The 27290-nt window shown below is 39.2% G+C and overlaps 1 protein-coding gene across 5 annotated transcripts in view; it reads right to left on the reverse strand.

Moving 5' to 3' along the window:
• The window catches only part of NPNT (nephronectin), a 46317-nt gene that overhangs the window by 9974 nt on the left and 9053 nt on the right, over window positions 1–27290 (reverse strand). For 2 of the 5 annotated variants that reach the window (XM_062636687.1, XM_062636691.1), the window contains exons 3-10: window positions 26558–26608; window positions 18773–18865; window positions 17653–17745; window positions 13939–14058; window positions 13014–13133; window positions 7804–7938; window positions 6516–6638; window positions 4136–4750 (exon numbers count right to left, since the gene is read on the reverse strand). In XM_062636687.1, the coding sequence (XP_062492671.1) occupies window positions 4136–4750; window positions 6516–6638; window positions 7804–7938; window positions 13014–13133; window positions 13939–14058; window positions 17653–17745; window positions 18773–18865; window positions 26558–26608 (1350 nt within the window). The remainder of the gene's footprint in view (window positions 1–4135; window positions 4751–6515; window positions 6639–7803; window positions 7939–13013; window positions 13134–13938; window positions 14059–17652; window positions 17746–18772; window positions 18866–26557; window positions 26609–27290) is intronic. The other 3 variants (XM_062636688.1, XM_062636689.1, XM_062636690.1) reach the window with 3 other exon arrangements.

Below are 27290 nucleotides of genomic sequence, written 5' to 3' on the forward strand. Positions count from 1 at the left end.
AGGAAGGGCTTTTGTGGACTGACTCACCCTTTACAGTACCATTTGCACATAAGGGGAGAGATGTGCTAGTGTGCGACCACTCTGCAGTCCAATTTACCATTTCTCAGGCAGTTACAAGGCTCATTAACTAAACCAAACATCTTATGACTTATCTTTCCAGAAGATTTTCCGAAAAGTAACCTGTGTGCTTTTCTATGAGCAGCTATTCAGGAGGTGCGAAAGTGCCAACTGAGTTCCAAGGTAACACAGCTAAAATAAGTAGTCTACAGAAGCTTGAGTATCAGATCTAGCTGCAAGACTGACAGAAGGTGTCATTTGTATGACTCCTAGATCTTATGGTTTAGGTCCAGATTACAAACAGGAGCAAAGTACCTATCATCTTAAATGTTTAAATATTAAGACAAATACATTTTATTAGATGTATTATTTATTTCACAAATATCTTCTTTAATAGAAGACAAATAAAATACTATTGTAAAATGATGCTACTCTAATGGTATCATTGAATAAAACCTCCTCACATTCTTTGCTTTTAGCATTTCCCTTTTTTTCAACAGGTTCAAGAATCACATAACTGTATTTACTGTACTAAGGACTTTTCAGTTATTGAAAGGGGATCAGAAAGAATCAAGTTTTAATCCAATCTTTAATTTTTTAATAGCTGTTGTGAGAAAAGCCTCCTAATTCCAATCTTTTCAGCTCCTTCTTAGCTTTTAGTAGCTAAGAAGGAAAGCTGCCAAACCATGATAAGGGTTTTTGTTCTTGGTCTGCTGATATCTCATATTATGCTTTAAGTTTATGCTTTTCAATCTTCTCACGCAAATCCTGATGGCAGCAGAAATTCATAGTCTTATTGAGCAGTTTGTTCTATTTGTTAGAGACTTTATCCATCTGAGTAACCAGGAAAGATTCTTCTGTACCTCACTGTAGTTTCTGTCAGCCCTCAAACAGTTAACTATTAAGCTATTGCTGCATTCCTCCCTCATTGCCATTCCCCCCATATCCATATCAGGAGAAGATTATCCTTGGTGCCAGATTCCACTGTCTGCATCTGACTAAGTGGTTCAAAGGCCAAGTGTAAGAATTCAATTTTCAAAAATACTCATTTTTTTGTTCTCTAAAAAGGAGCTCCACAAAGTCACTGCAGATTCATTAGAAAAGGGGTAAAGCATCTAAAGAAAAGCAACAACCCAGTAACTTTCAAAAACTGCAAAGGCATTTAGATAACATTATCAGTATTATTATAATTTGTGCTCTTTGCAGCCACTAAACAGACCAATTTCAACTGATTTCAAGCTGAGCAGCACATTCAAGAGTGCTCTGAAGTGAATGCTTAGGACAGGTTTACTCAGCGTGTGAGAATGCAGGTCAAATAGCAAAGGAGAAAATAAGGAGTCACCAAGGGTAAGCTCAGAAAAAAGGTTAAATAATGAAAAGTCAAGGTTTGAGAGATTTGATGTGGATCAGTCCTAGATCACCAAGTACATTTGCAGGATTTGGTTTACTGTGCTAGTAGACCTGTGCTAATGCACAGTGCACCAACAACCCCTTTACCATGGATTACCTAACAGAAGTACCACCTATTCAGATCACTACACAGCGCAGCATTTACTGTCCTGCTGCTTTATCGAAGTCTGGCTAAGACTTCAGAGCCTGGGGGAGAAAAAAAGGAAGGAATAAGTCCACGCATCATAAGATAACCTGGTTTAAACCCACAACGTCAAATACTGAGGTCCTCAGCAGGTACTAAGAGCTGGAGATCAGAATTGCTGGTGGTTGCTGGCTAGAGTACTCTCTGTGCTGGGTTTTGCCCATCCTTATGTGATAAAATGCTACTGTTTGTGATACAACAACTCTGCATCTCTGGGACACAACAGCCCTTGGCAACACATGAGGAAGCAGCCATAATTCTTCTGAATATTGTACAAAACTGAAGTCCTGCTTCTCTTCCCCACAAACTCCTACAGTAACAGGATTCAGTGGACGAATTAATACCTTACTCTACAAGCAATGCTTTCCTTGACATGGTAGCACATTCTTCTGGAACAGAACTGGTTTGCAACCAGCTGTAGGTTTCACATCCTAAACAAAGGATTTTATGCACTCACTATATAAATGCCAGCAAGAAAGTGGGAGGGGACTAAGTGACTACCTAGATGATACTTTCAAAGTGGCCAGAAGTTAAAAGAGGGGGAAAAAGAGCAGAAAGAAGAGAATAAGAGATAAAAGGGAGAGGAGGAAAGGCATCAGCTTCATTAAGGATCACATTACTAGCATCATGCAAACTCCTATAATCTAGAGCACAAGTGGAGTATGCCTTTAGTCACACAGTTATGTCACACACATGTTTGTATCATATATATCTTTAGCAGGGAATAGCAAAAATAATATGGGATTAATGACATGTATCTACTGACTTGATCTGAGGAGCTGTCTGTCCCTGTATTACCTACTGAGGCCAGTAACAGTTGCTGGAGCTTGACCTGATGAAATCCTTCTGTATTGTGCACGAAAGCCTTTGAAGCTATGTATATCACCAGCCTCAAAGGGTGGCAGCTGACCTAATTAAATAGTTGATAAACACTTTGCAAAGATTATTTTTTGCCATGTTTGTTATATACACCATAATGTAAACTTACAGTCAAAAACCAAACTTAAAACACTTCCACTTTCCTACTTCCCAAACCCCTGTATTTGAAGCATATGTGCTGAAAGCATTAGCTTTAAAATCTAGCCTCTAGGGACAATCCAGAAAGACTAATTGTACATGATAAGCTTTATACAGGGGATTGTTATAACTCCATGAAAATAGCTTAAAACTATCCCTCTGATTAAGAATTCAAGATAACACTTGCAATGTGAGACACCTGGGAAGCGTAACACTAGAGTCTAGAATAATTGCCACATAATTCTGTATTTTTAATGACTGGTTCCCATTATGGTGAGTTTCAGGAGTCTTTACTATGTTTCTTTTTAGAATCTTTCATAAACACGTTTTTATACTTCTAACTGAATATAGATTGTTTAACAAATAACCTTGAAAAAAACAAAAGCACACTCCTATGAGTAGTAGGAGGATTTATCTTCCCAAATTCTACGTCAGCTTCTGTCTCTGTTTTAAATTTACCAAACTGTCTGCAATAGATAAACGTCAACAGGGAAAACAAACTGTTTCTCACAAGGAACAAAAAAATCTACAAGAACATAGCCCAAGAAGTTACTGCACAGGTGCCAAAACAACCGGAAAAACACTCCCACATTGCTAGCACACCTGCTCTGAGACAGCAAACTTTTCCTCCTACTACATCACTTCAGCAGCTTTATTGTACAACAAGCTGAAGGAGAAGGACTGATCCAGCCACCCTCCCTGGCTCTAAAATTAGAGGCAGAAATCGGGTGTTGAGTATTTCTTGGCAGATATGTGTAGCTCTTGCATATGTCAGCAATGTCTTCTGTGGTATGCACTGAAGCTGGTGTAGAAATGGTGCTGCTGATTTCAGAGAAGCTCTTAAAATGCTATGTGTTCATGCTATGAAAAGCTTTACTATCTTCAGCTTTTCATGTTTCTGTTTTCATAGCTGGGGTCTATAAAATTAGCCTCTGTTATTTTTACGCAATTTTCCCATTGCCTAGTCATAAACATTCAAACCTATTTGAATTTATACACTACAGGTGATACAACAGTCTTTAGATAATCAAATACGCTGTCACTTCTTACCATTCTTAAAGATAAGGAAATATGTTAAGAGTGACTCCCAATCCCTGAATTTTAATCCATTTACCATTTATGAGTTATGTTGCATTTCAATACTCTTCAGTGACGTCTTTAATTTCTCCAAAACTTGTGTCTGCAGGCATAATCAGGTTAACTGCTTATACAAGACAATATACTCACAAATAATCATAGGAAGAAAAGAAAAATGAAAGTTTTGGTTGAACTGATTCAGAACTTTCTCCCCACATTTTTGGCAGGTAATGAAATCATCTGTGCAGCTTTACCTTATGACCATTTTCAGTTTCATGTCTTTGTTCTCACTGATAAAGTGTTCCAAAAAACCTCAAAACAGTATATGCATGCTTTCACCTCACCGCATCTACAATTCTGATAAATGAAAGGATATGTAAAATTACTTACTGAACACATCTCCTCGGGGTTTCTGGGGATCTACCTGGATCCTGTTATCATCTGTAATTCCTTGGGAAGATGTAGTTTCAATGGGAATATGTGAAGGCTCTTCAGCTGTTATCAAGGGAGTTGTTTGTGCTGGTAGTGTAGGTCTTAATGTTGGAGGTTGAGGTGCTGTTGGAGGTGGAGACCTTGTCACTGGCCTTGTTGTCACTGGCACATACCTAGTGGTTGGCCTTGCTGTCAGTTGAGTCGTTGGCCTAGGTGTAGGTCGAGTTGTTGGCCGAGGTGTAGGTCGAGTCGTTGGCCGGGGTGTAGGTCGAGTCGTTGGCCGAGGTGTAGGTCGAGTCGTTGGCCGAGGTGTAGGTCGAGTCGTTGGCCGGGGTGTAGGTCGAGTCGTTGGCCGGGGTGTAGGTCGAGTCGTTGGCCGGGGTGTAGGTCGAGTCGGTCTAATCACTGGTCTTTCTGTAACAACAGCAGGTACATATGGTGGTCTGAGGGGTTGCCTTGTGCCTCCAACATCAGGAATCCTATTGGTTATACCACTGTCTCCCTTAGGGAGCGTGCTGTTGCCCTTGATTATATGATATGGATCAAGTGGTTCAATCATAACATTAGGAATAACTGCAAAAAGAATCAAAATGGGACCAAAATGGACATCTGAGTCTCTCGCTTTGGAAACTTAGCAATATGTTTCATTATGACACAAGTGTCTTTGCTGAAATAATTTCTCTTCTTCTGAATGTTTCCACTACTTAGAAACATACTTTGGCATCAGCACTGCTGAATTATCACATCTGTTTAGAAAGCACTTCTCATTACACCAGTTTAGGATGATTTAGAATGGCTGAAAGCCATCCCCACCTCCTCCCAAGCATCAACTCTCTGGAAATGTTGGCAAAACTTACCCAGAAGCACTGTTAGTAAAAACGCATGGACAGGAAGATGTGTCTTAGGCAGCCCTCTAAACTGGACAAGTTTGTACTCAGGAGCAGAGGCAAGTTTAGTAAGACTCCAGTGTTACAACTACTTCAGTCATGGATGGGCATATAGGTTTGGCTTAAGAAAGTTATCTTTCAGATCCCCCCACCTCTTTTAAACTTTTCTCCTTGTCAGTAAGCATTAATCATTTTACAGAGATTAAACCTAACCCAATAGCCTTCATTTAGATCCTTCCATTTGCCAAACACCAGGAGACTAAGTAAATGACACTTTTTCAACCTCCACGAAGTAGAGGTGAACTGAATACAACCTACACAGCAGTGACAATGCCTAAAGTACCATCTCACCAGCGTTTCATAAAGAAAGGACAAAAAATTTTAACTTGGTTTCACAAGAGCAGTTTCTGCAGACATGAAACACAAGAACATCTGTTTTGTTATTTATCATTTTCTATTTGCTTATAAGCCTTTATGCCTCACCGGAGATCTTAAAAGCCCCAGTAAGAACTCCAGTCATGTATTTTGTGTACAAGTGTTTCAAGTATAACCCACAGCTAAAATGATGAAATACTGTTTGTGAACAATTAATTGTTTGATGATAGCAGGTTAAAAGGTTTTCTCTCTGGCCACCTGTTTATTACCATTCTTTTGAATACCCTGCAGGTTTTACATTATGGTACATTAAAATATAAAATGCATCTTGAGACTGCATCCAGTAACACATGTGAAGTGTCTCCACATACAATTGCAAGCACTGAGGTTGGGAAAAATCACCTTAGCCAGAACACATCACCATAACACAGCTATAGCTAAAAGAAACAAGTCCGCAATGGTACTGCTCTTCAAAGAGATCAGTGAGTCACCAAAGACCAAAACCCTGGTATGAACCCAGGGTTCTCAAAAAGATTAAGCAGATATCATAGAGCTGCACAGTCTGGAGGGATATCAAATGTGGGGGAGCTGTACAAAAGGGGTGGTTGCTTCTCCCAAGAGAAAGGTGAGGAAGGGAATTTTCCAACAGGGAATTTGTCCAGAGAAATCCTCCCTCTCAGCTCTGCTCACATCCGGGGAGCAATAAGGTGTGGATGGGGTGAGCAGCTGAAATGGGCCAGTTGCAGAGTGCACCTAACAACAAAGTATGAGTAATACGTACTGTTTGACCAGACCTACCCTGCTTACCCAGTTGCTCTCATCTTGAAGCAATCTCTAGAATCCAGCTGTGAACAGGGAGAGGTGAATTTCTTTCTAATTATGAAAATGTCTCAGGAAAAGGTATTTTTAACACAGCATGCTAAGACTCAGAAAACCCTGACTACATTCCCTGGCCCCTTATCAAGTATTAAGAATAGTTAAGAGAAACTGAGCCTGATAGTGCTGTATCTCAAGAATTACACCATGGGACACATTTACTCTCAGAATTCCTTTCTTTTCAAAGGAGCATTACGTACGTATGCAGCTTGTTCCGTTGTCTCTGTACCCTTCTTTACACTTGCATTTGTAGGATCCTGGGATATTGTAACATCGTGAAAAACTACCACACTGATGGAGGCCAAGGGAACATTCATCTATATCTGCAACAGAAAGTTATATACAAAATCATCTACATCAAAGAAACTTGACTTCCCCTGCAGAAACACAGACAGTAGTGTGGTCATTAGGAATATAGTATTATTTTGAGAAGTTTAATAAAACTGAATTGCCAGTGGGAAAAGGAAGATAGTCACAAACCAATGTGGTTATACAAATGTGAGGGTAAAAGGGACTATTGTGAAACTCTGGCATTGCTCAGCTTATATCTAAGCATCGGTTTCAGTTATGTGGGTAGACTGCAGTTGAGATCATGAAGATCATGATTTTAATAAACACTTCTACAGGTGACATAGAAAAACTGAGTATAGGAATTTGTATGGTCTTAATCACACAGGCATCAAACTGTTTTTTCATTAAATGCTTCCTCTTTTTTTACATCTGTGCAGATATTTCTACATCAAGTAGAAACTGCTGGAAATATCTCATATGGCATTTCCATGTTTGTTGTTGGTGATGAAAGCAAAATCCCCAAATTCCAGTCCTCTGCACTGAGATTTCTCTTGAAAAAATAAATTTAAACAAACATAAAGCAATGCCTCATTGTCTCCACACAATCTTTTTTTCAGTGAAAGGATCATAACCAGTTGAGGCACTAGGTAACTAAGACAATGGGATCTGGGAACATCTTTGTTGAAGGTCATACACCAACTGCATTCCAGTCTCATGTCCAAAGACAGGTTGTTTCCTAGCCCCTGCCTCTTCCCCACCTGTCTTCAGGGGAATGAAAGTTGGGCAGCCAGGTTTGGAAGGAGGTGGGGTCTGCTCTAGCCACCTCATCTTATCTTAGATCTTGGGGCATGTTACAGTGTACATACCTAGACATAGCCTAAGCCCATACGCTGCTTCAGACCCAGAACTGCCTGTGCACAGTGAAACTTGAGGGGACAAAGCCTTTGGAAAGGAATTCCTGAGGTCATCAGCTCTGCTCTCCCACTAGTTTCCACAGGAGAGCCAGTTACAAGAATACACAGGCCAAATACATGCTTTCTGTTTCATGGACTATTTCTATAATCCACCCAATTCCTAAAATAAGGTGCAATGCAAACTAAAACAACCTGCTTCAACATTTCAAACACAGTAAGTAAACATTCTATTTCAGTTTAGAATATGCAGCTCTATTACATGCACATAATAAGTTGTGAGTACCATGGCATTGGTATTTGCCTCCGATGTACATTAGATCAAAGCCTTTATAACACCTGCAAATGTAGCTTCCGAAAGTATTGACACAGTGCCTAAATTGTGGACAGATGACTCTCCCAGTAGCACATTCATCAATATCTGTGGAAAGAAAGGAACTGAATTATTTTTAATAGCAGTTAAAATACAATCTATACTGTCTAAATTAAACTGGTTTTACATAATAAAAACGTAAAGAATAGGCAAAGTATTTTTTATAAGGTCTTTTTGGCTACACGGTGGCCAGCCAGCAGGGATATCTCACCAATTCCTCTGGCTGTGCCATCTCAGTTTAGCTCCTGGTCACATGCTCAAATTTTTATGCCTCCAGTGCCACAAGCCTTTACAAATACTGTGAGTGACAAGAGATACACTGGTATAACAAGCATTGCTACTGAATTTGGAATGCTTGCTCTTATGTTCTTGCCATCTTGGTACACTTCTCCTTGGAGAGGAGACATTCTCCAATTCCCCACAGAATGCACAAAAGCTTCTTCAAAGCCTCTAAACACTCTTCCTTGAAACTTTTATGGTATTTGTCTGAAGAAAAGCTATTTTTTGTTATTTCTATAGCTTTCTTTTGTCCCACCAAGCCCTGCCCAGTTATAAAGGCAGCACCTGGATTTACAGGCAAGGAATAATAACTACCCCAGTAATTCATTTTCTGAAACATGCCTGGAATATTGTTCCTGTTGCACAGATCATACAGGCATATTCAAAGTACATCACCCTGCAGCAGGAAGTTGTTCGTGTTTTTAAAATCTCAGGTGTCCCTAATCCATGACCTGCCTATCAGGAAATCTTCATCTGCTCAGGACTTGCTCTAAACAGAGAGTTCAAGCTAACGCCAGGGGTGCAGTATTTCTGAGTCTCCTACCAATTACCTGCCACAGGCAAAATGCTTTTTGAGTACATGCTTTTTGCAATCTCTTACCCTGCACACTGCCTGAGCTGTAGTGGACCCCTCTCTCACAGAGAAGTTGGCTAAGTGACCTTAATACCTCTCTGAGGTGCTGAGATACATAGCTCCCCTTTGCCCTGTCAGTGGGCCCCAGCAGGACCTGAAGCAGTGCTTCAGCAAGCAACGTCCAGGCAAGGACAGAGGAGTGGGAAGACACAGGTGATGCTCAGTAAAAGTTTGGTGCCCTTCATCTCCCAGAAGCCGCTGCTCTTCATGCTGACTAACAAGCCAAGCAGAGGCCCAGGGAACAGCTGATGTTCACCAAGTGCTGCTTTCACCATCTAGGAAACTCTCAGATGAGGTCAGGCTGATAGACAAAAGCTGCTTGAGCTACCACTCACTTTGTAATGCTTGTACATTGAGCTGAAGCCTGCTGAGTGCTTAAATCCTAATTCTTCACTGAGGCAGAGACCTGACATGCACGGCTGCCTCTGACGCATGCCATTCCTGACATCTTTGGTTATCTACAGGGCACAGTTCAAGCTTTTGCTCTGCAGCTCTATCAGGCTCTTGATCTATGCGGAAGCAAGGTTTTCTCCATGCAATTCTTTTCCCAAAAGGAGCACTTCAGCTGCAGGTGTCAAGAGTGCAAAACAAAGCTGAGTGATTGATGCCCTGCTACTTGTTTAAGAGGCCTGAACAAAGCAGAGAGAAGCCTGAGTTTCTTTCGCTGCAGAGAAAAAAACATTACCACAAACCTGCCAGTTGCTTAGGGGTAGCTACTCAAGACAGGGGAGATGTAGCTTCAAAATTTCCAAAGCTGTGTTTCCCACAGCCATGGGAAGTGACCTAAAGCCATGAATCACTGGCTAGATGGGCTCGCCCAGTGGCTCCTGCTGGCACTGTCCCACTTTTCATGAAGAATTACAGAGTACAGCAAGGATTTATTCCCTGAGCTCCCATGCTCCTGGCCTAGCAGGGTGCTTTGACATAGTAGCTCTCCTTTACTCTCCATAGAGAGTACTTCTGCAATGCTGTGGTAGAGGCCTGAATGAGAAAGAAAACAAGGCCAGTACTGGGCATCTCTCCACATGCCTGAATGTCCCTATAAAACTGCCTCTTGATTTGAATTTATTATTAACGGTTTAGTCTTCGAGTACATTATTAAGTTGTACAAATCCTACGATGTTTCTCAGTGCCATTTGATTTACAAGCCACGATTTTCTACCCTTTATTAAAATGTTACTTCAAGGCTGCAAATTTCAGACTCGTGATTACTGTTTAGTTGGGGTTCTTTGTTGGGGCTTTTGTTTTCTTTAAACCACAGGTTCAAAAACAATCTAGTAAGAACAAGATTAGCTGCTGAATAGACCTCATCATGGCAGGGATTATGTTCTTTCAAACCAAATGTAGCTTGTCTGTCTTCCCTCTGTACATACTCACGCTTATGCAAATTCCCATAGGGCAAGAGGTATGTTAGATGCTAAGAGCACTTTAGCGGTACTGTTTAATTTTCTCAGCAGTTACACATCCTAAAGATACAAGGCTGAACAGCTAACCAATACACTGTTGAAAACTGACACAAAAATAGTGGAAAACAGAACAGTCTACCACTTGCATTTATTATGAGAGGTGTGTGGATGCTCGTTACTAGTGGAAAAAAAAACTTTTCAATAATTAGCTAGAAGATGGTATTCAAGTGTTTACAAATTGGTCTCCTGCAGTTCTCAGATACTCAGATACTCTCAGATACAGTGACTGTAGCTTCTTTCAAGTCAATGGAGCCATGCCAATTCACACCTGGACACAAATGGTATAAGGCTGTTTTGTCTGCTGCAACATGCTGTGGCTCGTACCTGCTTCCTAAGAAAACCAGGGCATGAAGGAGTGATTTGTATTCTCATCATCTCAGCCTGGTCTACCACAGACGTGCACGCCCAGACTTAGAGCCAGGGAACCATTCCAAAGGCACATAATACAGGCAGCACCTAATGATGTGATGGTCAGTGTTCAACAAAGAAGCCAAATTACAAGGTCTTGCTTCTCTTTTGCTGTGACTATGACCATATTACCAACACGAATATTAAACAACTATGAGATTGATTTTAATATAGTAATTTAAAGCCATATTTTTGTCTTTACACCAACAAAACAACTAGTAAGAATTTATTTTACAGTAAAAATAATTATTTTCAGTCCTCAAATAATCTCAGACCTTCTGAAAATGTGTAAACTGCTTAATTTCATTAAATGAAAATCCCAATCCAAACAGCTGGCAACACTGACTGATTTGTTGATTCAAGAGTCAATTAGTCAGTTAATCCATTTTCTTAAATCAATACTTCGCTGGATTATTTTTCAATTAATTACTTAGTTTATATGACTTACCTTCATAGTTATGTTGTTTTGTGGCTTTTTACTGATTGTCTCGAGGGAACATGTCAACAAGAGAAAGATCAGCACGGGTTAAACTAAGAATAGAATAATGCCTAGAGGAATTTCCACCTGTGCTAAAAATAAGCATTGAATTCCCAGCTGTCTTTCAGACTCTCCTCAAACAAGGATTTTATGAGCTGCAGCCAATGCATACTTCAGGTTTTTTACCATCATCTACACTTCTGTTTATATTGTAGCAATAGCCAGATCCTCGCTGGAGCTGACAACCTCCCCAACAGGGATGGGCTTGTACGCATGTGAGGAAAAGGCACAGTTAATAGTCCCAGATAGCTTCAATTCCTGGTGGTATTTACTCCAACTCAAACTTGAGAGAGAACAAAAAGGGTGCATGCCATGGTGGCTTCTTACCAAAAAAGGGGAGTAGATCATGTTATGACCCATGAAGAGCAGTCAGACATCTCTTGCTGTGACTACTTTCTCTGCCTTGTACAAGGCTGCTCTGAAGCTTTTTTTGGAACTTTTAAAAACAAGTTTATGCGCTCAATCTGAATGATGCACACCCAACTAAATGTGGATACACTGGTTCTTCACCTTTCTGGGGGAAAAAAAGTATTCTTTTAAAAACTACACTGAAGAAATGAAAGAGCTTCACATAACTGGTTTGAGTGCCAGTCTTCAGCACTGAAAGCACACTTTATTCCAAAGTATGAAGTTAGCCTGAATATAAAAATGAGAAAAAGGATCTTGCAAGTATTTTTCTGGTAAATTCCTGTACTTGATATAATTTCCTTGAGTTTGTAGTTAAATCATTCATCTCGCTATGGCCTCTTCAAAAATCTCTGCCATAATGTCTACAGTGATTAACCACAATTCTATCCCTTCAGCATGTTACGATGATGGTTTTTTTCTCCTGTTCATCCCTTTCTTTTGCATAGACAGACGTGCCAAACATCAGAAGATCTAGAACTGGTCCCTTGCTCTGCCAACAAATTCTTGGTCAGCATGCATCAGCCACTTGGCGAACCACCACCTCCCCTATAGACAGCCATGATATCGACATAGATGATTAGGGCATTCACATTCTCTTATATTCTTTCAGTCCAAATGTTGTTACTGGCTATGGAACTGTAGAACTGCATAAGATATAAATAATAAAATCACTGGAGCATCATATTCACTCAACGATGTATAGTTAATGACTAATTAAATCACATCACACCGTTCTTCAGACCATAGTACAGTGTGGCGCAATACACTCTGATTAATCATAAACACCTTTTCCATGTTCATGAACGTGGGAACAAAACATTTCACTTTCAGACAGTCTGAATTCCTGAGTTTATTTTAATCTGGAGTTTTCACAGTACAGAAGAAAGACAGCAGCTTCAATCCCATTCATACTGGGAGTGTGCATGGACCTTCACCTTATCCAAGAATAATCTCAATGATTAACACAAATCCCTCCACTCCCTGAGCCTAGGCACCACCCTGTTGGTTATGAGGGAGAAATGACCTCCCCATTCCTCTTTTTTTTTTAATGCAGGCTGGTATTTTGGAGTCTCTGTTAGAAACAGTTTAAAATGACCCAGTGATAAGAGTGGTAAGGGCCGACAGCTTGGATACCAAGCAGCCTGTGTGGGTTTTAAGCAGTCAGTGAAACTTGTAGAACTGTAGGCAAGCACTGGTGATCTCTGACACAGACCACCTGAGAGCACCTGAGCAAAATACCTGTCCCAGTTCTCATTAATAGTATCTTTAAACTGCATGTATGATGCATGCTAAATATATTTATCTGATAAACTCTCTTGAACTGCATTCAGTGTAAGGATAAAAACATTCTGGAGAAAAAAAGAAAGTTGATCTACATTAGATCACCTACCTATGCAAGTCCTGCCATCAGGCCCTAGCTGTAGTCCCGGAGACGGACAGCGGCAGCGCACTTCCCCTTTCAGCACATCACAGCCATACTGACAGTTTGCCATCAAGCAAGAAAGGGCATCTGGGAGAAAACGTATTTAGATAAGGGCTCTGATCAGTACCAGAAAATGACGGAAAACTCTGGAGAATTAAGACATCGTTTAATTATGACAGAAGTGGGAAAATGCTTGTTGAATGTGACAGGTATCCGTTTGGGCTCTAAAGAGCAAACACATATTTAGTAAATTTCTACTTCCCACAAATTGCATCTCTAGGGGGAAGAAATAAAATTAATAAAATCACCACAATTGTAGCATATTCCTCATGGAATGCATCCCCCATAAGGAACATTAAGCCTCCTGGACCACACTGCCATTTTAAAATAAGAGTATTCCTACCGAAAAATAATTTCCCTCCCCTTCTCTCTGTCCAAACACTCAAAATATCCACTTTCATGGGAGCAAGTAGGAACCTGATCTCCAGTGAGACGATAGTATAATATTATAGTCAAACAACCAACATCTGCAGCTTTAATGATTTTACATTCATAAGAGCATAGTACAGCAGAGCTGCAGATGTCTTGCCGCAATGAAAACTGCAAGCACTTGTCCCTGAAGGCCAATTAACATGATTTACAGCACTAATACTACACCCGGAAGAATGCTGCTGGGGAAACTTGTAATAAAACTAATAAAATCAAAATATTTGCTCTTGTTTTGTTCAGCCTAATTTCATTAGAAAAAAAAAAGAGGTTCATCTTGTGCAACCACCTAATTTCCAGCAAGATTAGTCTTTTACTCATCTTCATTTCATAAAAGTTTCCCAGGGAAACTCAAGCAGGGGTCTTGAGGAGCTCGGAAAAAAGCAAGCAACAAGCCTTGCCGTACTCGAGCACGTTCCATCTGGCATAAGCATGTAGCCGTTCAGACAGTAGCACTTGTAGCTGCCGTAGGTATTCATACACCGGTGTTTGCACGGCCGTGGCTTTAGTCCACACTCATTTAGATCTAAAATGAAGGGTACAAGGGGAAGGGTGGGAAAAGAAAACATACAAAGTATGTGTGACAAAACTACTAGTTCAAATTCCTGAGGAAAGAATTAAAAACATGGCAATGAGCTTTTTATATGCAGTCCAGCTGGTAGTAAGTGTCCAGAACATCCTGCAAGAAGCACTTTGCAGCCCTCCTGCTAAGTAGTGTATTTTCTATTTCACAGATACCCTTTAAAAAATGGCAGCATATGCATTAGATTAAACACCAACAGAAGTGTCATTAAGGAACGCGCAAGCTCAGGCTGCCAGCATCTTGCCACTATTTACATTGATGCCATGTTCAGGACCAGACAGAACTGTGAAAAAGAGGAAGGAGAAAGCAAATGTCACTGCCGCAATCACTATCAGTGACTCTGATAGTGCTTCAGTGATTCTCTATCATGTTTCAAAATTAGTCGCAGAGGAAGGTAGGAAAGCTGATGCTAACCTACTTTAAATGATCTTACAGCGAAAATTTATTCCTTACCATCAAGAAGATACTGAAAAAAATCCACCTGGTATCAATGATATTTGTCAAGGAGTATCCATGAAGGCTATTACAATTTAATACAGAGTTCACAACTTAATTGAAAATATTCAGCCTACAACTTTCATATTAGTAGACAAGGCTTCTAACAAGAAGTAAAGATTGAGTGAGGATTTCCTTCAGAATTCTCTTCCAAGAATACATGTTGGGTTTCTCTAAATAAACCAGAATAATTTGTTACTTGTATGCTGTTATTTGTGTGCTGATGAGTAAAGATGCCAAAAGAGGTGAAAATAATAAATCTGCTCATAAATCCAGCCAGCAAGTACTTAAACGACTGCTTTACCACCCCTCATCTCCAATATTGCACAATGCTGTCTGGAGGTCTGTTACAGTAAGGGAGTCTCTGTTACTTCCAGGAATTTTCCAGAGAGCCATCTCCACTGTTAAGCACTTTCTCACCAAGTGATACTTTACAAACTAAATGTGTAACAGAGCTAAGTATAAAATACTTAACTAAAAGCAGGGACAGAGTGAGGAAAGGGAATGCTGAAATTAAACTGACAGAGCAGGAATTTAACAGTGCCTGGGCTAATTTCTAGTGCTTATATCCTAAGTTTAGATACTCCTGAAGACTTTACCCTTAAGAACTGTCTTGTGCTTATTTCCAGAGCCACAATCACAGATCCAAAGTTGACACTGATAATTTATGACTGTTCTCAATGTGCTGTCTTGCATATAGTATAGATTGCATTATGAGCCTTAAATAATTGGGTCTTTCTATAGAACTCTGGATACTACACCACCATCTGGTATGAAATATTCTTAGTACAGAAATGAAAGCTGTGGAACTGACAAATAGACACCTATTAGTAACATATTCTGAAAATAACCTGATATTAAAGAGTATCAGAATATCTCATCACATGCTTTCTGTTCATAGCATTTTGACTGAATTATTTCTATTGCCTTCGTTCCATTCTATTTCTGCCTGCGAACAAATGCCGTTACCTCAGCTTTTGACTCCGATTCACATCTTCAAAAACATGCTGAAAATACAATGCCTGTGCCATGAAAAAGTCAAAAAGTTTTAACCTTGGCTGAGGTAATGGAAAGCTGAGGTCGCAAGGCAGCAGAAATAGGCTGTTAGCACAACACCACTTAAACCTAAACCTCGTGGGTCATGGGTTTTCAATTTTGCCTTTGAAATGAGCTATTGAGAGAATGCTGGTTTTAACCTTACAGAGTGAAATGAATGCTACTGTTTAGGAAAACAAATACTGGCAGTGCTGTGGCTGCTTAAAAGAGAAGCCAGACTGCAAATAGGTGTGTTAAGAGCATACTGCTCAGCCCATCTTATTTTCCCCAAAATGCAATTTTTCTTCTTTTCACCAGCACAGATAGGTACATACTTGAAACTGCATGACAAGTATCACTCAGTTTCCTAGGAGGCACATTGTATGATTAGGTCCTACCAGTTCTATGTAAAGGCCTGTATGAAAATGCTGACAGCTCTCTTGATCCACCCCCATGCACCCATAATCTTTAACAGCGTGCTTCCCTAAGAATCAGGATGCACTGCATGTGGACTGGGGGAGTGCTGAAACATTCCTGCTATGTATGTACTCTATTAGTTTGTGTGTTTCCCATTCCTTAAGTAAGGTCTGTTTTTTCAAGAACAGGTTCAGGCTAATGTTAGCCGTCAAAAAAATGAGCCGTAGCAACATACCTCTTGAACACTCTGTTCACTTATCAATTAGGTATTTCAAGCAATGTCTATAAAGACACCTCAGTATAAATGTCTGTCTGCCAAAAGAGGAAATAAGAAAAGAGCAGAAGTTGCCTCAAAAAAACCCTGAAATCTAAAATGTATACACTCAAAGGGTAATAACATTTTTACATCATTTTTCTCTTAAATAAAATACAACTTTTAAGTCCCTTATCTTCACACTGGAAATTAAAATATAAGGCCCAGCACTAGTAGAAGTTTAACCAAATCATTTAATTTCCTTGCAGGAATGTCCACTCACTGTACCACATTTGAGAATTTTATCGTTCAGCCACTTAAATTCCCATGTTGCCCACAGGTTTACAGTCAATGCAAAACCAGCATAAGACAGTACATAAAAGTAACCTGACTGTTGTGGGCACTATGGAAATCAGGTCTACAGCATAAGTGCATGCTGCTGAGCACAAGTATTTTAGTTTTAAAGAAATTAAATGAAAATGTGAATGCAGAGAAAGGACAAGACTGCTGTGCTGGCAAATTTCGATGCGACTTCTTTGAGTACTGTGTGGCACCACACATGATCTCTGATAATGAGTGACTTCAGTGCACACCTAACAATGGGGGGCTTATTCTTAGGAAGATGCAATACACTCAGCTGTCTTCTTTAATTAGTTTCTGCAGAAGACTCCAGCATTCGGATCTTTTCTGCCTAGCTAACTTGGATTGGACAACATAGAAGTCAAATGTTCAATATGAAACTCACTCAGACTTTGAAAACAGAAAAACAGGTATAAAAAACCAAGTTAAAAAATTGAACTGTTATCACCATACTATAAACAGTATGGCTTTCATTTCCAGTGACTATCATTACACTACCATGTCAAACTTTTGAGAGACTTGTATCACCCTGAGAGAGTTTTGTTCACATCATTTAGTCTGCTTAATCAATAGGTGCCAAATGCAGAGGTTAACAAACCTTGTTTCTTCAACTTCCAGCTTTATGTAAATCACACCTTTGTGTTTATCTAACCTGACAAACAATCTCCATCACTCTCTCTTTACAGAGGAACTCAAAAACAAACAAAAAGTACAGCCCCTGAAAGAAGAGCAGAGGAAAGAAACAAAAGCAAGTTACAACCACGAGTATGGTGGAGAGTCAAGCCTTTGCAGAACACAGGCACACAGCATCAAGGAAATACAATTATTTGCTCTGCATGCCAATGACGCTACAGGTTCAGCTTCTGCATCACAGCCATCGGTTTATTAGCCTCCAACCCCTTTGCAAGAAATTGTACTAGTGTCTCAAGCCGTGCAGGTAGAAGGAGCACGCCACCTGAAATACAGCACCATCTCACCCCTTGATCCTATATTTCTTGCATCATGATCCAGGGGGCGGAACAGACGTGCCTCACTGCTGTGACCAGGTGGACTTGTATACAGCTGCTCATCTTTACAGGATGGGAAGAAGGCATAATAAAAATGAAATTACCAGATCTTTGTAATATGCAGTATTTCACCATTAAGAAAGAAAAAAAAACAACCAAACAAAAAAATCCTCACCCCGTCCTCAATAAAATATATATATATATATATATATATGTATGTATGAAAATCTCAAATGCTAACTTCTGAGTGACCTAAAGGGAGGTCTAGATTGCCACAGCAGCATCATCACCATTAGGGCTCAACAGTTCTCTGAGGCTGGGTTCTTCTCTTGGATTGACCCCTGGAATACAGCTTGATCCATGAGGCCCATGAACAGATGAGATGTAAAGCTTGTTCATCAGTGCTTGCACTCTATGAATGCATTTCACCAAGAACGTGAGCATACTTCACAGCCCAGCACCATTCACACAGCTTAGAAAGCCTCACATGTCTGCAGGGAAACTCCAACATTTCCTCTGCCAACACCATTACTTTCTCTTATTGCTAACTATTATTCTAGAACAGAAATGAGAAAGGTGGCCCATGGACTGAACAGAATAGGTACAACATAACAACATAGGTCATGCTTACCATGTGCAATTTGAACTTCCCCCCAGAAAAAGCAAATTCTACATCCATTACTGCACTTTCAGGTCTCATCCTAACATGGAACTGGCACACAGCAAGAACACATACCCTGACCCCAGGCACAGCTCAAAGGTCTCACTAGATAATATAAGAGCTATAGGCCGTAGCCACCTGAACTGATGTATATTTGGGACACCACAGTCAGCAGGCACCTCAGAAACTTCATGCACATCTACTAGGGCAACTTTGCCACCACTACCATGCAAGCATATTTGATCAACAGTGCCTAAAAGGCTTCCTTTAATCATTTATCACCATGTTCTTTTCCCTCCTTATCATTTAGTGGAAAGCAAAGAGTTTAGTTCAAGACCATAGCTTCCAGCAATTTTTACAGCATCCTGTTGATATTGTTAAAATAATTAGTACATATTCAAAACTCTTTCTTGGACATCATTTTCTTACCTTGGTTGCAGGTTTTTCCAGTGTACCCCGGGTGGCACTTACACTTGTTTGGCCCAACACAATCACCATGTTTGCATCCTGGCTGGCATATAGCTGTGAACAGAGGAAGACTCATTATTCGTCCACTCCAGTCATGGCTGACAGTGCTTTAGTTTGAAACAAATGGCAACGACCTAACGAATCATACCATTTCTGTTCCTCCCTTCAGCATCATTATATGATCTTTAAATACCACTGTTCAAACATCAGGTGCTCTTTCAAAAATAACCACTACCCCAATACACATGGGAAGAGCAAGATACTTGCTAGTAGTCTATTTTGTACAATACTACATCGCGCTGTTTCTGGGATATTAAACCCTTTTAATATCTTATCAGCAAGCAGGCACTGTGCCTTCACTTGCACTCTCTTGTATGTATATACTATGACTCATGCCATTAAATTTGGTAAACCTGGAATATACCCCACCTATATAGAAAATGTGTATATCAATGTCAAGCAACATACAAACAAAGCCATAGTTCAGTCACTGACAGGCAGTAGTGGCACAGATTCCAGGATTCACCGTTTTCTTCTATGACTACAAGGCAACACTCTTTACCCCCTTACTAAGCAAGTTTTGCCTGAATTTCTCCCTTTTGTGTGTTTGGATTCTGGCATGGGAATGACTTTTTTCTTTTGGAGTCAAAAAGGTCTGGGTAAAAGTGAAAGCAACACTGACTGTAATATGCTGCTTTATCACGGCACACATCCAAGTCACTTCTCAGAACATTTTAAGCCTTTATTACCCAACCTGCTGTAGAGATCTAGTCTCAGACTGTGAAGTTATGGTCTCTGCTGCTTCCAGAATCAAGTTTGCCAGGCAACTTCTAATTCCCCAAATGGAGCATAAATACAGAACTTCAACAAATAATAATTAGGAAGCCATTTTTTGATACCTCTTCCAATAGAACACAAAAATTCAAACCAAACTTTTAAAACTTCAATGATAAAACAATCATTGCTTTTAAATTAATACAATTCATGCAAAAATGTATTTATAGATGCAGGATTAGATAACAGGAATAATTTCAGAGTGCAACGAATCCTGCATAACTCCGGAAACTATTTTAGAGCTGAAAATTTTAAACAACATTTCCAAGTCTTTTTTATTAGAAATATCTTTCTATTGCTAAATGTACTGTTTCATCTTACTGGAAAATGAAAGCATTTACTGTGCTGTAGAATGTTTTTTATCACTAGATGACAAAATACAGATGCAAAATTCTGGTGAGCTTACTATTTAAGCAAGATGGACATGAATTAGACAGAAATCAGAGGGTGGCATAACTTGAATGCCCTGTAATCAGGACTTACCATTTACCCTGGCTTTAAGTTCATTTTCTAAACTAAGAGTATCATTTGAAATTTGCAAAGTAACTAACTAGATCCAGCTGTAATATTAATTAACCTGACAAGAGGCTGTATCATATAACTGGATGTATTAAGGATGTCATTTAACAGAAAACTGCCAGAAGGCACTCAAAAATGTAGCTTGGATTCTAGCCAAGTTGTTCAACAGGGTTGAATTAAACAAAATTAAAACACAAAGAAGAAATTAGTTCTCGTTGTGGAAGAACTATGCAAACACATCTCTGATGGTCTAAAATCTTTTCCATAAAATTCAAAGCATCCAGAATCAGCAGTTCCCACAAACACATGCATGGAAGCATCTATTAGCATAGGCGTTTGCTCCAGTTTTCAGACTGCATGTGCCCTTTATTATCAGGGCATTTCTTTATTTAAACATTACAGATATATATATATATATATATGGCCAGGTTTATCCCCTGAGGAAAGAAAACCTTGTTTTAAATCTATAGCACTGCTCTTGATGCATCTTCATAACACAATGGTGCAGTCTTTTTCTGAAAACTATCTTAAGGGAACACCTTAAAAGATAGAGGGGGATGTTTCTAGTTAATGCAAGAAATTTATTTTTCTCCAATAAACACTGTCCAGAAGTAAAGAAACAGGATTCAGTTTCAGAAACACCTCTCAGTTTAAGGGTTAGGGAAAGGGGCTGCTTACACTAGTAAAATGTATGTTTCAAAAAGTATCCCCTTGGGTAACACACAGATTTGACTGAAGAGCAACTGACACATCATGAAAAACTTCTAGAACATTGTACTTGGAAACAATTACTGCTTTTTTTAATCAACAGTTATAAACAATAAAACAAGATCTTTGTGTAAGAGCTCATCATCACTGATGTCTTCCTCACGTCACAGACTCAAGTCTAATTAGAATTGATGGCAGCAAAATTAAGACTATGAAGACCCAACTTCACAACTTTGAAGTCACTGGGGGAAAAGAAAAAGATGTGATCTCAAGTACAGAGAAACACAAATTACTGCAATGTGTTTTTGAAAGCTTCCATGAAATTTCAACTGCGCTTTAGAGAAAACACATATTGTGGAGCTGGATACAGTTAGGTAATAACTACTCTTTCCAAAAACACATAGCACCATGGGATCAACTTGGTGTGAAGTGTTATAATTCAGTAGCTGACCCTGTGGCAATTTTAGTTTAGAGTTGACTTCAACATCTTGGTCCCTCCCTCAATTGCACAGATTGTAAATTAGCAGCAGCTCGGAGAGAAAAAAATCCCATACTTGAAGATGAAAAACCTATAAAATTCAGTAATGAAATAAAGAAGACTTTCATTTCATTTAGAAATGAAAATGTTCCTCTAATTCAGAAGGTCAAATAGGTTTGTACTGGGAATCTGATGTTTTGCTTAATTCTTTTGGTTAACCAAGTAAGTCAGATACTGTATCAGAACAAAAACTACATATTAGCATTTGTCAAACAGTATACCAACTGTCTACAGATACAAAATTTGTACTATAGACCATGTTATTAAGTCAAGCATTCTACAGGATCTTCAACCGATCATCTAGTCCAATACATCTCAACATAGCTCCAGACTGTGCAATATTTAATGTCATGTATGACACGTAGATGGCTAAATCCGCATCTAGTTTACCTCCTAGTCTCAAAAGATAATGAAGAAATGCACTTAAATCATAACAGATCTCTCTTTTCTGTTTAAAAGTCTCCATTAAAGAAGATCTCAGCCCTTCAGCAGTCTACAGCTCAAGAATCTCCACTGCCACAAGGAAGAATTTCCTAATGATTGGCAACCACTATTCATAAAGCCAAAGTAATCTCAAAATGCTTTTTTTTTTGGCACATTAAACAGGCATTCAGAAACCTATGCTTGCTGCCAAACACCGTACTTGAAGAAATCCTGTTTATTAGAGTACATTCTGCGCACTTTGGCTACTTAAGCATTAGGCATCTTATTTATACACAGCTGCTGAAATGCAATACAGTGTTACAACTGAAGGATTTCTATACAGGAGAGACAAGCACTCTGCAGTAAGCTTAGCAACATCTGTAGCTCTGCCAACACCACAGGCTTTTCTAATCAGGAACCAAACCACCCTCACCAAACAGTGTATCTTCCCATCAACTTGTACAGGGCTTTGCAGGGTTCTTGGGACTTAAGAAGCATTCAGACAAGTCTGCACACCTGGCTGTGGCTCCACCAGGAACATTGATACGCCCTTCCCGCTGGCCTCTACCAGAGCCACCAGGCCAGCGAGGTGGGCTGGCTCAGGCTCTGCTGCCTGCAAGTAACCTCATCTCGACAGGAGGCTGCCCTTGCACGGCACCAGAGATACACATACTCACTGACTCTTAAAGGACTCAGTTTGAACATGGTCAACAATGAGATCCAGGTACAAAAATAAACTAGAGCCCAACTTTCAGCATTTCTTTTAATAGCAGGCAGTTATTTCAGCTGTTTGGTATGAGTCTCAGCATACACTATGTGTGCTGATGTGACTGGGTATTTTTCTTTCAATTTTCCACTTATTTTGTTGCAAAAATCCAGATACAGTATTTTAGTTGCTCTGCTCATATGGAGTTTATCCATTTCTTTAACACAACTGGACTCATAAGTAGTTGGGAAAAAAGTCTGCCAAGTAATATCCTCTGCATCTTGACAATTTAAATATTTCCCTAGAACCAACCACAACAACCAATGGAACATCACTTCCCTGTGATCAACCTGCATTTACAATGACTGAAATAAGCCACATCCATGGACTTGAGTCTGCTACATAACACTCACTTAAAGAACCAGGAAATGTAGACAGTGGAGAGTTACACCAGGATGAGAAAGTACCCTTCTTACACACTTAGGACAATGAAGTCTAGAAGATAGGAGTCTGAAAAGCTTACCAAAAAAGAAGCAAAACCATTCTGCTCTTTATAATAGTAACTGCTTTAAACAAAAGTTAAAAGTACACTTGTATAGACAAGTGCCATTAAACCTGCATTGCTAATTTATTGTTGAATCAGTATCAACAAAGACCTACCATTCCTCCAAGGATTTCTCCCTGAAAGCATTTAAACTGGCACTCCCATCAGATAGTAATGCAGACTGAGATAAACAGAAAGAAATCCTAAGCACAACTATTTTCATCTTTAGTCAACCGCTGCTTATTCATCTAGGCCACAGAATAAACTACAACTAAACTTTCCGCTTAGTTTTGTTGCCCAATTCATTCAAGAAACATCAGCAAATAAACTCTGGTCTCATAATTACGCATTTCAGTTTGATTATTTACAATTATTTTTTTGAGCCAGATATGAAGACTTGCTCTCTCTCAGTTCCCACCAACTTCAATGGAATCAAGCAGGTATCCTAAAGCCTTTATTTGACCATAACTCTAACAGAGTTCTTTTTTTTTAAGGTTGACTTTTTCCTCCAAAATAAGATGAATACCCCATTTTAAGTCTCACTTAAGCTTCAGGACAAACTAAATTTCCTGTAAAAAATACACAAGGAATTGAAACATGAATGGGCAGTTTGGTTTAGGGTTGGGTTTTTGGTATTTTTTTTCAAGTGTGGGAGAGAGGAAGAAATAACTTCTGGTGAAACACATGTTGGCTGTTAGCACACATTATGCTTGTGTAAAAGCCAGAAGCCACCAGTCTTCCTAGCCCCTACTAGCTGCTGGTGGTGTCTGAGAATGACTCAACCTTTCTGAATTATTAGTTTTTAATTGCTGCACAAATACAACAAATGAAAAACACATTCAATCAATTCATTTTGGGTCTATAATGCTGAGTTTTTAAATTTCACTTGTATTTTCTCCCTGCACACAGTTCCATTACAATTGCTTATTTCTTATTCCTTGCATTTTCTCTCTTGCACAATGCCCTCAAGAGGGCTTCATTAACAGAAGCTTTCCTCAAAGTCTAATTGCTTTTTCTGCATCTCTCTGCTCAAAACTGCCTCAAAATTCCAGAGTGCAGATGTCCAACCTGCCTCTGAACTTCCATTTTCACCCCGCTGAAGTCTAAAAATATGCATAAGAGTACCTGTATTTTAAACAAACTATGCTGACCCTCTGCCTGAATGGCCTTGCTTCTGCCCTCTCTTCCCAAGTAACATATAGCCCCTTACTTATTCCGACACTAAATCCCAGCTCTTTAAAATTCAGTTTGCCCAAACACAGAAAGTAATTTATGCGTTAGCTCAGAGATGATTACATACTATTCAGCTTCACAAACATTTACTGGATCCTCTTACACTGCTGAATGCAGAACAGACTTCCAATCTTAAACTCACTACTTACATTCCCCCAGTGCCAACTTTATAACAAGACTTGCATGTTGGTGAAACAAGCTTTCCTCTGCGCTTCCTCTTTCACCTGAAACTGAGTTCCTTTTTCCTGTGGTGCTGACAGACCACAGCCTCCAGTTCTGTACTTCTATTCCACAGCTCCCTTCAGCTCATATCTGTCTCTATTTACTTTTTGCCATTCTTTGCAAATTATGCAATTGCATAAACATACTCAGGAAAGTAAATCTGCCTTATTCACAGTGATTTTGATCTACAATCCCAAAGGTATGAGCTAATCTGTAAAATAAATCATTGCAGCTCTTTCAAAGTTACATATTTCTTTTTGTTCAACTACATACAAACACAGGAGAATGCATGAAGCTTAACCTACCACAGTTATCGGTAGGTGGTAAAACCATGTCATACCCATAACACACGTTAAAGAATTACTTTTGAAAAAAATAACTTTGCTTCCCAAATAAACATACCAGCAGTCACAGCACACATCTCTGTAGAGCTTCATAAGCCTGACTAGGGCAACAGAGTATTAATTTTCAGATAATTTCATATGCAAAACATTCTTTACTCCATTTTCTGAAAGACAGTAAATGTCCTTAACCAACTTCTGTAATCAGATAAAATGGCAGTATCTATTGCCTGTATATTTCTTCATAAATTACTTCTACTTATTTGTAACATTCATGATAACAAATGTTGTTAAAATGCATGCCTGAGCTTCCATCTAAAAGGTACAGATCTGTTAAATAAGTGGCTCTCAGTTTTTCATGCATAACTTTGACTGGGTAAATCAGTTAACTCAGTTTGCACACGATTCTGGTAACAGCACTTTAACAGGACAAACTGCAGTCAGTGTGGGCTATTCAGTGCAGTGAATTCTTTGCTTGTCTATGACTGCTGCCAAATGTGTTTCTAAACTGCACAGACCATGGTTCATGAATGCCTTGCTATTCAGAACAGCACTTGAAAGCATGCATAACTTAAGCATGGGTAACACTGAAATCAATAGGTCTTAATGAAGCCAGTGAAAGTTAATCTTACGCTTATGCACTTAAATACTCTTTAAAAAATCAGTGAAAATTCGATCTAACAGAATGCAAAATTAGAAAAGCAAGTAGTATTTCATGCTTCGCCAACCTTTTAATGTTTGCATTTCAAATGCTTCATGATATTTGCTTAAAGAATGGTACTCTATCATCTCAAATGCATGTTTGTTACCCACGTCTTTCTGTGTGTCTACTGAATTCCAACAGGTAGAAGCAGCCTGGCATGAATGTCTCTGTGTGGTAGTAGAAGACAAACTGGGCACTACTGCTCTTTTGCTTATTAGAATATAACACCCACTGGCTTCAGCAGAGTAACTTCCATATCATAATAACAAAGCTGACTTTCAGGGACAGTTGAACAGCTGATTGCTTTGCTCCCTTTCTGAAGACTGGTACTCCCACCACAGGGGTATGTAAACAAGACATAAGACAATTCCTAAGCAGCAGCAAACCACAGCCCTGGGTACCAATGTAAGCTAGTGCTGATTTCATTTTGCTTTAACATGCCAGTTGGTACACTGCTGTAGAGCAGGGGCTGTAAAGTTTCCCTGTTGTGGAAATGACAGCCTGCAGTGGAGGTGCAAAAAAGACAGTGGGGGGCAATAAGTGCTTCAGTCATCTCAAACTGGCCTCCCACTGCATATGATCCAATACTATGAAAGCATATTGGGTCCCCTAAGTGTGACAGGTTGTAAATATGATGATGGGAGTATAAACAGTTTTCAGGAAGGAAAAAATATTGCCTGGGACTTGATGGTAAAATAAAGAAAAAAGGAAGTGAGTGAAAAGGGGAAAGTGCAAATTAGAAAGTATCTAACTGGATAGGTGACTGGGATAAAACAGTCCTGTTGATTTCCTTCCCCCATCTCATATTCCCCAATCAAATGTTTAAAAAAGGAAGAAAAAAAAAAGAGAAAGAACAAAAGAACATCTACATCTTCTTGTCACATATTATAGTTCTCATGTAAACTTACGACTTAGAGGCCATAACTCCAAGTCACAATCTTGCCAAAATTATTTGAAGAAATATGTTCAGCTAACCTTTGGGCTGGCACCTTAGGCTGGCTATTCTCTGCCTTAAGACGTAGAACGCTGCAAAACAAATATCCAAAAAAAGAAATTCCAACTTTTTTTTTTTTTATTATTATTCTGGAAGGAGGATGGACTTGGCTGGGGTTTTTATCAACTTGTTACATTCCTGGAGACTTACACACATTCAACATTCAGAGCTTTTCTGAAATAAAGAAAATTCTGATACACATTTAAAAATGGAAATACCTTACATCAGTATTTCATCGTGAGATTTAACAAACACATTCTGATACAGAAGAGAAATTAAACATAATGACGTGATGCTATTCTTATTCAGTCAACTATGGAGTTACACTTTGTCATGTTTCATTTGGTACATAGTTGTAAAAATTCTCATGTTTCATGGCTTAGGTTCAATGTTTCCATCAACCAAACACAAATGCTTTTCTTAAAGAGACAGTATCCTTTCATGTAAATACAGGTATATATTAATGCTGCATCTCCACACAGCAAACATAAAGGGTTAGCATCTGGATGCTAACTTGAGAGTAATTAAAATTACACCCATTTATAAGTGTCTGAACATCTGCAACCAATAAACATGCTGGCATATAAATTTACTGGCCATTTTTATAATGTTTAAATTGTGAAAGTCACCTAAATTATAACTAATGCTTAGAGACCTCTTCAGCTCTTATTACCATATGAAACTGGATACGCTACAAAAGTTAAATAAGATTGA

This window comes from Pezoporus occidentalis, unplaced genomic scaffold, assembly GCF_034315485.1.
Source record: "Pezoporus occidentalis ecotype Australia unplaced genomic scaffold, CSIRO_AGI_Poc_V1 ctg49, whole genome shotgun sequence".
In the NCBI taxonomy this organism is placed as follows: Eukaryota; Metazoa; Chordata; class Aves; order Psittaciformes; family Psittacidae; genus Pezoporus; species Pezoporus occidentalis.